Genomic DNA, 13,564 nt, shown 5'->3' on the forward strand with positions numbered 1-13,564 from the left:
ACTCACACACATATATATACATTCATACTTGTGTGTGTGTGTGTGTGTGTATTTTCTCTTGCTTGGTTCAGTCATTAGACTGTGGCCATCCTGGAGCACTGCCTTGAGGAATTTTAGTCAAACTAATCAACCTCAATACCTATTTTCTTTTTAAGCCTGGTACTTATTTTATCAATCTCTTTTGCTGAACCACTAGGTTATGGGAACATAAACATACCAACACCAGTTGTCAAGTGGTGGTGGGGAACACAAAGACATACTTAGATATATACATATACAATGGGATTCTTTCAGTTTCTGTCTGGCTATGGTAGAAGACACTTACCTAAGGTGCTATGCTGTGGAACTGAACCAGGAACTCATTACTACACAGCCACTTCTGTACTTATAATATATATATATATAAGTTTCAAAAATAATTTAACAGAAACACAACAAAGGAATGAACAAAAGATTCACATACAAAACATTGACATACTCTTTCCTCATTTGTTATCAGCCAAAATATTATTACAATTTCATGCCTTTAATGATAGTATTGTTCATTTTTAGTGGGGTCAACAGCAAAAAGCTACTGGGAACAGTAAGTGAGCTTTGAGGGCAATGATGCAAACAGGTACAACACAGATAGTGTGTGTGAATATAAATGTAATTATATAAACAAAATAGATATACAATATTTTATTGTGTCTGGGGGGAGTCATTCTGTATAATGCCTTCACTCACTGGTTCAATTTCCATTCATTTGCTTATTTATTTTTTTCTAAAAATTTTTGTTGCTTCTTGCAAGCTCTTCCATAGTCGTTGACTCTGTCTGTTATCAGAGCTGTGTTCTTTCTTGAAACAAAAAGAACGCAGCTCTGATAACAGACAGAGTCAATAACTATTGAAGATCTTGCAAGAAGCAATGAAACTTTTAGAAAAAATAATAAGTAAATGAGTGGAAATTGAATTAGTGAGTGTGTTAATTAATAAGGCATTAAAGCAGAACGATTCTCCCCAGACACAAAAAAAAATGCTTCAACACGAATTCGCATAAGGAATTCTTGCAAACCAAATACAAAAACGAAGTAAAATATACAATATACAAACAAAATAAAAGCTGTGCAGCTCTGACATAAGACGTATGTATAAGTATTGCAATGGAAAATGTGCTGTAGGACTGGAAACAGAAAGTGCACAGAAGAAAAGGTTGAATAAAAGGTGTAAAAGCAAACCCTTTGTTGAAAGTATAGAAGGAGGTGAGAGACTGAGAGAAAGGTGACTGAACAAGTCAGTGGTCAAGTGAAAAAAAGGAATGGTCATAGATTGTATGGTAGTGAGAAGAGAGAGAAAAAAGTGGTAGAGGGCAGAGGAACAGAAAGCAACAGAGAGGTGAGTAAGTGAGAGAGAGAGGGTGAGAAAAGAGAAAGAAAGAGATATCACACAAAAAATTCCTGCAGATGCATAGAAAGACTTTTAATTATACGAAAAACTATTGAAGGAAAAACAGTTTGAAATTAAATATTTACAGAGCTATTCAGTTTTATATGCACCAAAATATGCACTTTATTTCCTGTTGCTTCAGTCTACTCAACTGTATGTGAATACCAGGCAAATGCTCTCTCTACCTCCTGCTGGCATATCCTTAATGTGTTGCTAGGAACATTGAAAAATAACTCAGTATTACAGCACATAATTTTAATCTTTTTCCTACCAGGTGCAATGTCATTTTTAGCAATAGAAATTTGGGTGTTTTCCATAATACTGAAAAGGATTTCTTCCATTTCACAATGTGTGTGTGTGTGTGGATGTAGATAGGTAGATAAATGCAGACATAAATATTAAATGTTAGAGTGACATTGGATGGTTCATCAGGAATTGATGGGTGAAAGGACTTCGCTAAGCCCTAATGTCTCTCTTGGTGTGGTTTCAACAGCTGGATCCCCTTCCTAATACCGACCACTTTACAGAGTGTACTAGATGTCATCATTGTCATCATGATTGTTATCATCATCATCATCAGCATCATCATCATCATCAGCATCATCATCATCATCAGCATCATCATCATCATCAGCATCATCATCATCAACATTTTCATTACTGCCAACACTATAATGATAATGTTGATGAAGATTATCTGGTTTCCCTCAAGGAAAGAAATGTTGTGTCTAATTCATTGTTATATTAACAACTGGTCAATATTTCCTGCTAAATACTTTCAAACATGTAGTCCATCTAAAGTCACTCCAAATATTGTATTTAACCAATTGTTTTTCAGTTTTATAAAAATTATGTTTTGTTTGTTCTTCTTGAATATAAATTTATTTGTTTATCTTTATTTGAAAGAAATATCAGTCTATAAGCTTCAAAATCAAATTATGAATTGTTAATATGGTTTTGTCTTGAATCTATAATCCAGTTTTCCTTGTTTTGTCAACTGTTTACATGGTTACTTCTTTGAAAAAAAATTTGGAAATATATATATATATTTATTTATATATGTATATATTATACATACATTGACTTGAAGTTTGCTTATCCTACAGCCAGCTCAAGGCTTGTTGGTGAGACCATCCCCCTCTCTAATTTGGCATGGTATGATGCATGTGATAGCTAGTATCTACCTTCACTTAACCCTATGTCCATACTATTGTCCTAGTCGTGAGTTTTTCAATATTTCTATTCCTTCCTTTTTGAAACTCTTTGAACATCCTGTTGTTTAATATCACCATACTGTAAACCTTTTTCATAATTTTGCAAATGATTTTTTTTTTCTTGCTGTTTTTCAAAGTAGAATACCATCCATTACATTTTACAAAGAACAGAGCTCTAATGAGAAATTAATAATTTGTTTCATATTTAAAGTTATAGATTGAGAGTAGCTTGGTAATTAAGATGTTGGGATTATTATGATCAGAAAGTTGTGGGTTCAGTTCTTGGATCAGGCAGTGCATTGTGTCTTGGAGCAAACACTTTATTTCCTGTTGCTTCAGTCTACTCAGCTGCATGTGAATACCAGGCAAATGCTCTCTCTACCTCCTGCTAGCATATCCTTAATGTGTTGCTAGATTCAGGGTGGGCAGGCCAAAAGGATGTCTGTATCTACTCATGACTACATAGGCACCTACAACAATTAATAAGAACATGGTATATGTTACTAAGTCATGCTTATTTGTGAATGATGGCTATACTACCACATCTTAATTATACTTGTGAAGTAGCATGAATAGTATAGTGCAGGGCTAAGTGCCTTTCAATATTTAGTTTCATCCCCCTCTGCTCTGATTTCAAGTTTCATTGAGATCAACATTGCTTTTAATCTTTCCAAGATCAATAAATACTGTGATTCAATCAACTATAGTCCACACTGCAAAATACTGGGGATTGCATTAGTGTAAGAAATTGTTATTATTTTTATCATGGAATCTATGCAGTACAGTGTTTAGTCACATCCGTTTATGTTTAGCTTTCAAATTCTACCATTATCGGCATTGCTTTTCATACCTCTGGAGTTGATAAAACTTACCAGATCCCTCTCCCAATATCTAGGTCTTATGCTTAATTTAATAATAATAATAATGGTTTCAAGTTTTGGCACAAGGCCAGAAATTTTGAGGGAGCTGGTAAGTCAATTAAATCATCCCCCAGTGCTCAACTAATTCTTCTTTTATCAACCCTGGATGAAAGGCAAAGTTGACCCCAGCAGAATTTGAACTCAGAATCTAAAGACAGATTTGAACTCAGAATCAAAAGAAATGCCACTAAGCATTTTGCCCAGCATATTAATAATTCTACCAGCTTACTGCCTTAGAAATGATGATGATGATGATGATAATAATAATAATAATAATAATAATAATAATTATTATTATTATTATTATTATTATTATCATTATTATTATTATTATTATTATTATTATTATCCTTTCTACTATAGGCACAAGACCTGAAATTTTAGGAGAGGGAATCAGTCAATTACATCGACCCCAGCGCGTAACTGGTACTTAATTTATTGATCTCAAAAGGATGAGCAGCAAAGTTGACCCCAGCAGAATTTGAACTCAGAACGTAGCGACGGGCGAGATACCACTAAGTATTTTGTCCAGTATGCTAACAATTCTACCAACTCACTGCCTTAATAATAATAATAATGATGACGATGATGATGCTTAGTGGTATTTTGCCTGTTGCTACATTCTGAGTTCAAGTTCTACCAAGGTCGACTTTGCCTTTCATCCTTTCGGGGTCAATAAATTAAGTACCAGTGAAACACTGGGATCAATGTAATCAACTAGTCCCCTCCCACCAAATTTCAGGCCTTGTGCCTTTAGTAGAAAGTATTATCATTATTATTATTATTTCTAAATTAGGCATAGATACTGGAAGAGGAGTTGTCATTTTTATCAACCCCCAACATGCTACTAATGTTTATTTCATCAACCCCAATGCTAACAATTGTAGAATTTGAAATCTAAACATAAAAGGATGTCATTAATCTCTGTACTATGCAGTTTCTTTCTATGATGCAAATAATAATTTCTCACTATATAACTAAACTTTAGATGTCCAAATCACAATGAAAATAATATATAATGAAAAAAAAATAATGTTTAAGCTGAGAAGCATCTATATAAGAAATGAACAAGGCATGATATTTTTAACTACTTTGAGTGAAAAAAAATAAATGTTTATGTAACTATTATGAACAAAGCAGGAAACTTAAGTATATAATAAAAAAAATGAAAATAGGGTTATATTTGATGTGAAAAATGCAGAAATATGTAACCCTTAAAAAAAATAGATAATAGCTGCATGCTGTTGGATAGTCATTATTTTTTCTTTTGTTTTCAATGAGCAAAAATTATCTTGAGTGGTTAATTATTAATTAAAATTTAAATATTTAAAATTCATAGAAGTAAATCAGTTTTATATTTTTATTTTGAAAGAACTGTGTACCTGATTCCATCTGGACCATTTTTTATGTTTTTCCTTCTTGACAACTGTATATCAGTTCTGTTATTTAAATACAATAATTATTGTAATCATGGTAAAGGCAGTGTTTTTGTAGAACCATTAGTGGCATTTCATCTGTCTATATGCTCTGAGTTCAAATTCCAACAAAGTCAACCTTGTCTTTCATTCTTTTGAGGTTGACTAAAATAAATACCAGTCAAATACTGAGGTTAATCTAATTAACTTTGACCTCCTCTCAAAAACTACTGGCTCTGTGCTGAAATTTGAAACTATTACTGTAATCATGGTAAATGTACTTGTATAATATTCATGAATAGGATGTCATCAGAAGACATTTTATTACCTTTTATTATCTCTATATTTCTTAACATGGTTCTTAGCTGATGTTGAATTTCTGACAGTTAATATTTTAGATGAGGATGTTGATTTATGACATGACTTAAATGTCATTTATTTAAAGATGTTGATGTTAATAGTCTGATTATATTGTGTAATTGGTGCATTCATATGCTCGTGTTAAATCACCCAAATATTTAGACTCCTGTGCATCTGTTAGACATTGGTACAATGAGAAGGGGGTGGCAAGAATTGATACCATAATGAAGCAGCTAATGAAACAGAGGGGACAGAAAGCAATTATTGTGAAAACTATTTCATCTCCTCCTTCTCCCGCATTGTCACAGTTATTCTGCAGTCAGATTGTAACTATTGACTGTATATATCTCATCTTCTCTATTGTTCATTTGTTTATTCTTTATTAATCACATTCTAATCATTATGTGTTTGTAATGAGTTTGTGTTTCTTATTTGTTTTTAGTGTATTTATTATACTATCTAGTTTATTTTTTCTGTAATATCTATATTTGCTTCTTCATATGTTGTTTATTGAGCTTGTTACATTGTTTCATACATTTTTTTCCTTTTTTTTTTTTTTGGTGGTGGGTATATCTTAGTTATAATTTCGTTTTGAAGTTATTTTTCACTAAACAACTTAATGATTTTATTTTGGAAATAAAATGAAAATTTTCTTGAAATTTGTCTGCTTGTCATCCCATAATTCAAGTAAGTATATCATTACTTTTGTGATTCAAAGAATTCCAGCTACAAAAATTAAGCTGATTACGAAGTTTAAAGTTGTGTTTAATATAAAGATAACAATTATCAGTCCGTGGGTCTTTTTGTTATATTTTTAACAATATTTTGTGACATTTTTCCTCTTTTCTTTCTTTAATTCTAATATGTGTTTATGTGCACACATGCTTGTGCCTTACATTGGTAAAGTTGTCCTATATTCTAATACAGTGACTAAAATAATAATTGCCTGTAGTTTTCAATATATTGATATTTTTGATATGACATTCAAATTCGAGGGTCTGACACCATTGATATTCTGCAGATTTGTAGCATTTTTTAATACTGTGAAATATCTAAGTGATGGAGGACCAAATCAGGAGTGTCATACAAATTGTCCTGTGGTATTTAGTCTTGTTGCTCAACATCTGATTTCAAATTCCACCCATCAACTTTGCTTTGACTTCTTTCCATTCATAAAATAAGGTATCTTTTCATCTGTTCATTCAGCAAAGCTTTAAATTTCAGATGAATTGTTGCTGACCATGAGAGTGCATGTCTTGTAGTTTGCCACTAGATTCAGAGGTTGCTTCTATCTGACTATGTTGCTGTTGTCATTAAAGTTATTATTAAATCATGTATTGCTATTTGGTGTTTTGTTTATGGAGTAATTGTTAAACTGTGTTGACTCAGAAAATTCAGTTTTATGAATCAGTTTACATTTGATAATCTACTTAGCATGTTTGCTAAGGCAGTCTTTCTTTTATGAAGGAGAGGGGAATTGGTCCCCTCCAATGGGGGTTTGTGAGGTTTGACAAAGTGGCAGGAAAATCACTATGTTTAATAAATTTAAAATTATGTTGTTTCTATTTAAATTTTTCATTCATTTATTTATTTAGATAGCCATACTTCCAAGAAATCAAATTCCTGTAGGTTTTAACGATTGAAATTAAAGATAATTTGTCAAGATAACTTGTTCTCTTTGATTTGCAAACAAGAAATCTGCATTTTACTTCTGCCTTTCATACAGGTTTTCTCTGAGCCATTACACATGTGATTCTAAACCTTAACTAGTCCTTATGGTCATGTAAAAGATCAGCTGACCTCACAACCTGTTGACAGTTCAAATACATTGAACTTGTCATGACAGTTTGTTTTCTTTGATCTGCTTACATGAAAACTATGCATTTCAGTTCCAGCCCCCCACAATCATCATACCATACATTTTCATTGTGGGTTTATAAATGATTCTATATTCTCATGTACTGATTCTATGTACTGAGAACTACATATATAACTGCCATAGAGCAGTCATAATTTGCAGCACATTAATCAGTAAAGTTTATATTTAATTTGACATTGAACTTGAACTTAGGTAAGCAATGATCTTCTACCCATTCTCTAATTGCATTTATTTAGGAATACAAATGTTTTATCCTTAGAGGTAATCTAATGGATAAGTTTCCAAAACAGAATTCTGTACAGAAGAATTTACACATCTAGCTAAGATAAAAAGAAAAGAGGAAATCCTGAGCCAAAAAAATAGTGTCCAAAATTATCAGAAATTATTGCAATGGTAGACGTGTTATTTTTTATGCTAGAACCCGTTAATGAATGATAATTGTTTCTTCAGAAGAACATTTGATAGGAAAGTTATTATGAACATCATGAATGTCATTAAAACCAATCCTACTAATGTCTGATTATTTTCTGAGCCAGCCAATGCCAAGAGCTGCTTATAAAAACTTGCTACTGGACTTGGAAGTTTGATGGTTGTCATGTGAAAAAATTCTTTAATAAATAATTGAGCTTCTTGATGAAATATATTTTTTTTTGTCATTAAAAAAAAAAATCTAGTAAATTTCTGATTGAGAAATTTGTGTTATATTTATCATATTTTGCTTACTTCTTCAATAAAGTCAATGCTTTCATCATGAACCTTTAAAGAGAACAGTACAACATGGAAAGAAACTGAGAAATTAGTAAACTGAATTATCAAGAAATTACATGTCATTTCCTTCTCCTCTAACTTTTTCAGAAGCGACAGAAATTGCAACCATTACCAGAAATATCTTCTTTGAACATCTAAAGAAAAGTGATAATTTTATGTACAAATACTTCCTGGGATTCCAGATAAAAGTACAATTGGATAGTGAATCCAATTATGTAATATTAAAGAAATTTTGGAAGAGTTAAGAAAAGAAATTGTTGATATGGAATGTATTTGAAAACATTTCACTCTTGTAAAATTTCAAACCTTTTGGAGTAAATTTGTATCTACTCAACAGCACTCAAATTGCTGAAAGAGGGCTATACAAATTCTGCTTCTTTTCATCTCAACATATTTGTGTTGGAAAAGACTTTTCTGCTTTAGCAAGAATAACAAAATACAGATGTCCCCAACAAGTGAAAGGTGTCATGTGACTTGCCTTGACAAATGTTCACTCTAAGATCAATTATTTCAAAGTTAATTGCCACATTGATATGGCTGTTCTATGTTACTCCTGTTTTAACCTCAGGCAGATCTACCGGCTGGTTATGGGTGCAGCCTGCACACTGTATATATTGCAAACCCCTACCATCCTCTAGCAGGTGACAAGATCGTGTGACTAACTCGGTTTCGAGCTAGTTTTGTTCATCCTCAGTCATGATCATCTGGCTACTTACATTATTATAGGTTTTATTTATGTGTACTATTATTTTCTGATAAATTACTTCCAACTTTTGAAACTTGTCCAAATTCATGGCAAAATAAATAAGTGAATAAAAATAAAATAGAAAAGAATCACATGGAGGTAAAATACTTTTGAATTTATTTGTAAAGAAGCTCGTAATTTTCACTAATGATTTGGCAGGGAGGCCTGATATTTGTCATGCTGAGAACTATTGGTAACTGTGTTAAGGTGTTTAAGCTCTTTTGATATTCCACAAATTGTCCAGTGTTTGCATAAAACCAAAGCATCTAGACTCGGATTGTTCACATATCTCATATGACTGATTGTTAAGACCATAATTTCATTGTGTTGTATACTGCAATTATAGTGTCACCTGACCATGAGGATTTCTGTTCACTTACTGTTAATTTGTATTTTAAATAGATGGTGTTTTTTAAGTTCCAAAATGTTTAACTGTGATTAAATTTATAGATATTTACAACTTGAGATTTCTTGATGATTGCTTTAAAGTTCAATTGTATGTATGTATATACATACTTACAGTTGAGTATTAAAGCAATCACCAAGTGCCAGAATGTGTATATTTACAGTTATTAGTACCTAATTTTATATTTAATTTTTCAATAAGCAATAACAATTGGTATACATTTATAACCAATATGAAGGTAAATGTTGTCATAAGCTCCTCAATGAAAATCAAACCATGCTTATACTATGTTAAGTTGTGCTCAGTGAATTCTCAATAAAACCTGTCGCATATTCACAAAGCAAATAAATACACACTATATGTAAAATACAGTTCAACATCGTAAGCAGAAGAAACACTATACTTAACAAGTCTACTATTAGCTTGCTACACTCAATACATTTCATCAGGAAACTTACATATAAAATAGCTTCCTGTCTTGGAGAATTGTGGGATTTACCTTTCATTTTATTAATGTTAGAAATTGCTAGGTAGATTTCTTTGTCTGTGAAACCCTGTAGCTTTGAAACAGTCATCTTTAATATCAATAAAGTTTATTTCAAAACTTACTCACTTTATCATATTTTCTCAACTTCTATTATGTCTTGGTTTATATACTAAATAGAGTGAAGAATATTTTCTTGAATCAAATTTTGAACTGTTTCATTATCTTCATTTGGGGAACCACTCTGGTGATTTCTTATATCACTCATTAAATAACATAATGGAAATTTGTTTTTGATTATGACAAATGTATTTCTTAGGTTTTGTGTCTCCAAATCTTGACTGTTATTATCTTATTGAGATATCACATTTGTCTCCTTTTATTTGTTGGTTATTGAAGAATTATATAAACATATGCATATTTAATTTGGTGTAAGTTCATGGTTTTAAAAAATCCATTGAAGTTTTTTTCAGTAGGAAATTACATATATTTTCACAAGGGAAATTATTGTAGGATTCAAATTAGAGAATTTGAACATTTTAAAGTTCTTAGCTAAATATAGGTTACATTTATCTGTCATCTCTTGAATGGAAGCTTGTACCATTTCAGTATCTGCTGATAGAACTCTCACACATGACCTCAATTCTGATGTGCCCCACAGCTAGTTGTACCACCCTCACTACTTTTGCTGCCTCTTCTATCTCCTAAGCAGATAATATTACTCTTCACTTCTTCCCAACCTTCCATTGTACACAGGCATCATTCATGCGCATCCAAGACACCACACATGAAAATTGCACTGTCCTCAAGAACACAGATTTCAAAACCCTCTTGAATGAGGATATGACAATCTTGTCTCTGTCAACAGCACAATAATACAATCATGGTTCGTATCAGGGAAATGTTCTCTAGCCTTGGACAATAATTGTGATCCTCAAAGCCTATACAGGTGGTAGGACTCAAAATTCCAGATGCTCTTTCTTGACATTCAAGTAAGAACCCTCCCCACTAATGGTATACAACAATATCTTGGACACTGCTGCTCCAAGACATAAACATTGTAGATCACATCTAAATGAAAAATATCTGATAATTAAAGACTGAGTCCACAGCATACTATGATCTCTGGCTCATAGACATACTGTCTCTCTCTTTATGTAAGTCTATCGCAGCCATGAGCAAACTGCGGCCTGCTGGATTTTCTGAATGACACACCTAATGAAAAATTACATTAAATTCTTTTTAGTTGTGCAGCCCACCTGATGATGATCCATATCTCATGCAGCCTGCTTCTTGGAAAAAGTTTCCCATGGTTTATTGCCACAATGTCTTAAACTCCTGGGAACTAGCTAGTGTTATACCACTTCTACCTAAACCCACCTAACATACTAATCACCCCCTCTTATCCCATATACTACGTACCCATTTCTTTCAGGTCATGCACTACTCATTATGCTTGATTGCTTCTCCCCAGAATCTCAAGACTATGGTAGATAGCACTTGTTTAAAGTACTGCACTAAGGGATTGAACTCAGAGCCACATGATTACAAAGTGAACTTTTTCACCACACGGCCATACCTTGCTACTGAACCTCATTTCAGAAACTGTACTATCAGTTTAAATATTAAACAAATTTCAGTTTCTATAGAAACTATATGTAAAAGTTAAAATTAGCTACAATAATTGTTTGCTTTGTTTTTTTGCTATTAGTTTAAAATTTGAGTCTTTGTTTATAAGTATAAGCAATATAAAATTTCAATTGAAAATAGGAATTTATTTTCCTCTTTGAACAGATGATCTAACATTTTTCAATATATCTTAAGGAAATACTGATAATCTTTCATAAATAAAATTGCACCAAAAAAATAAAACTCTAAACTGAGTTGAAATTAAATAAGATGTGCATTTTTACTGACAGCATCCACTATCAATTTTAATCCAAAAAATTCTTGAAAATTCCACTCTTTCTTCTTTATCGATTACCATAGATCTTAGATTAAAATGCTTCCAGGGAAATTCCAGCAGTGCCTGCCATACAATGTACAAACTATGAAATTCAGATCAAAATATGAAAACATATTCAAATTTATTTCACACTAATGGTAAAAGGAGTTTTGGTCTATATCCTAAGGGTAATGCGAGAACACTTCAACAGCTACAGCAAGGTTATTTTAATTCTAATTGTTGTCTTATCACCCATGGGGTAACTGAAGACTGACTATACACACCTTTATATAGTTAAATTTATCAACTGTGAGCATGAAACAACCCAATGAAGTGACAGAATATGTGAACTAGATATCAAAATTAGTGCAACCAAAATAGATCAAAACAACCATTCAGCCATTCTCTTAATATTCATCTCTCTCTCATTTACTCTCTCTCTTTCTCTCTCTCACACACATACACATACATTACAGCAGTATTTAATTTTTTTTTTTCAATAACAGATTTAAGTAATTATTTCTAAGTGTGGTGTATAATAATTTTTAAATAATTTAAATTTTATCAATTTCTTGATGTGAAAAACACAACAAAAAGCCACTAAGAAACTTAATTTCAGCAAAACTCACTTAAAAAACCCATGTTCTCTTATGATCCTTCAAAGGAGTCCCATTTCAGCTTCAGCCATTTGTATTTCTGATCATATTCATTCATGACCATAGTTGAGGATAAACACAAAAAAAACTGAATTGAAGACAGCAAATTTGGCTTTTTTTACCAACCCCTCCTCTTTTGAGAATCAAATGCTGAAGCTTGTGCATTACTGTGACTGCACCTGCAGTTCTAGCATTCCACAGTTAGGCTAAAATATATTGAAATATGTTTGCATATATAAAATCATATTTAATTTCCAAATATTTCTTTCATCACACTTTCTCTCAAATATAGACAAATGTTTGTTCTGTTTGCACATTTTTCTGCTTTCTACATTGTCAACTTGTGAATGGTGTAATTAAATATCATAGTCATCACAGTTATTGTCATAAAAAATTCACGGGCATTATGTATTTCAGTTGTTACAATTATCATTCATCTAATTTAAATATATTTGTAAATTTATTATTTGAATATAGAAACATATTTAACAAACTTAATTCTCAGAGTAACAGGATTGAATTTCTAGTGTATTGAAAATAATGAAATCCTTAAATTTTCATTATTAGAGCTACAAAACATTATGTGTATATATATATATATATATATATATATATATATAATTGATTTCATATATTATTCTTGGAAATATCTACTAAAATCATACTTTTTTAAACAGTTTAGCTCAATTTGATATATGTAAACATTTAAATACATTTTAATCACACAGCAGTAAAATAGTAATGTGAAAAGAATTGATTATATCTTGTTACATATCCATATTTTGTAACATTCCTTATACTTCTGTTATATGTCTATATTTTGTGTCATGCCTATACTCTTGTTACATGTCCACATCTTATAACATGCTTACACTTTTGTTATATTCCTATATTTTGTAACACACCTACTCTATTGTTACATGTCTATATTTTGTGTCATGCCTATACTCTTGTTACATGTCCATATCTTATAACATACTTACACTTCTGTTATATTCCTATATTTTGTAACACACCTACTCTATTGTTACATGTCTATATTTTGTAGCATTCCTTACACTTCTGTTATATGTCTATATTTTGTAACATGCCTATATTTTGTAACATGCCTACTTTCCTGTTATCTGTCTATATTTTGTAGCATGTCATTGTTATGTTTGTATTTTTGTTACATGTTCATACTTTTGTTGTTTATTTTTTTATATAAGTTATTATTGGAGTAATATACTTTTTTCTTAATTTGATATTAGCTTCATATGTGTTTCTACCCATTCTGGATAAGATTATGGAAATCCTGTGATGGGAATAAAGCTTCTCTGCATCCAATCTTAAGCAAAGGACTCATAT

General features: G+C 31.5%; 1 protein-coding gene across 2 annotated transcripts in view; it reads left to right on the plus strand.

Annotated features, from left to right (window-relative positions):
* The window catches only part of LOC106884520 (phospholipid-transporting ATPase ABCA7), a 289,592-nt gene that overhangs the window by 274,570 nt on the left and 1,458 nt on the right, over positions 1-13,564 (plus strand). The window contains exon 48 of one of the 2 annotated variants that reach the window (XM_052969718.1): positions 2,532-2,667. The exons of the other annotated variant lie outside the window; for it this stretch is intronic. Coding sequence (XP_052825678.1) covers positions 2,532-2,602 — 71 coding nt within the window. The 3' untranslated portion in view covers positions 2,603-2,667. Of the gene's footprint in view, positions 1-2,531; positions 2,668-13,564 lie in introns of those variants that run through there. 2 annotated transcript variants of the gene reach the window in all.

Source organism: Octopus bimaculoides, chromosome 7, assembly GCF_001194135.2.
Source record: "Octopus bimaculoides isolate UCB-OBI-ISO-001 chromosome 7, ASM119413v2, whole genome shotgun sequence".
Lineage (NCBI taxonomy): Eukaryota > Metazoa > Mollusca > Cephalopoda > Octopoda > Octopodidae > Octopus > Octopus bimaculoides.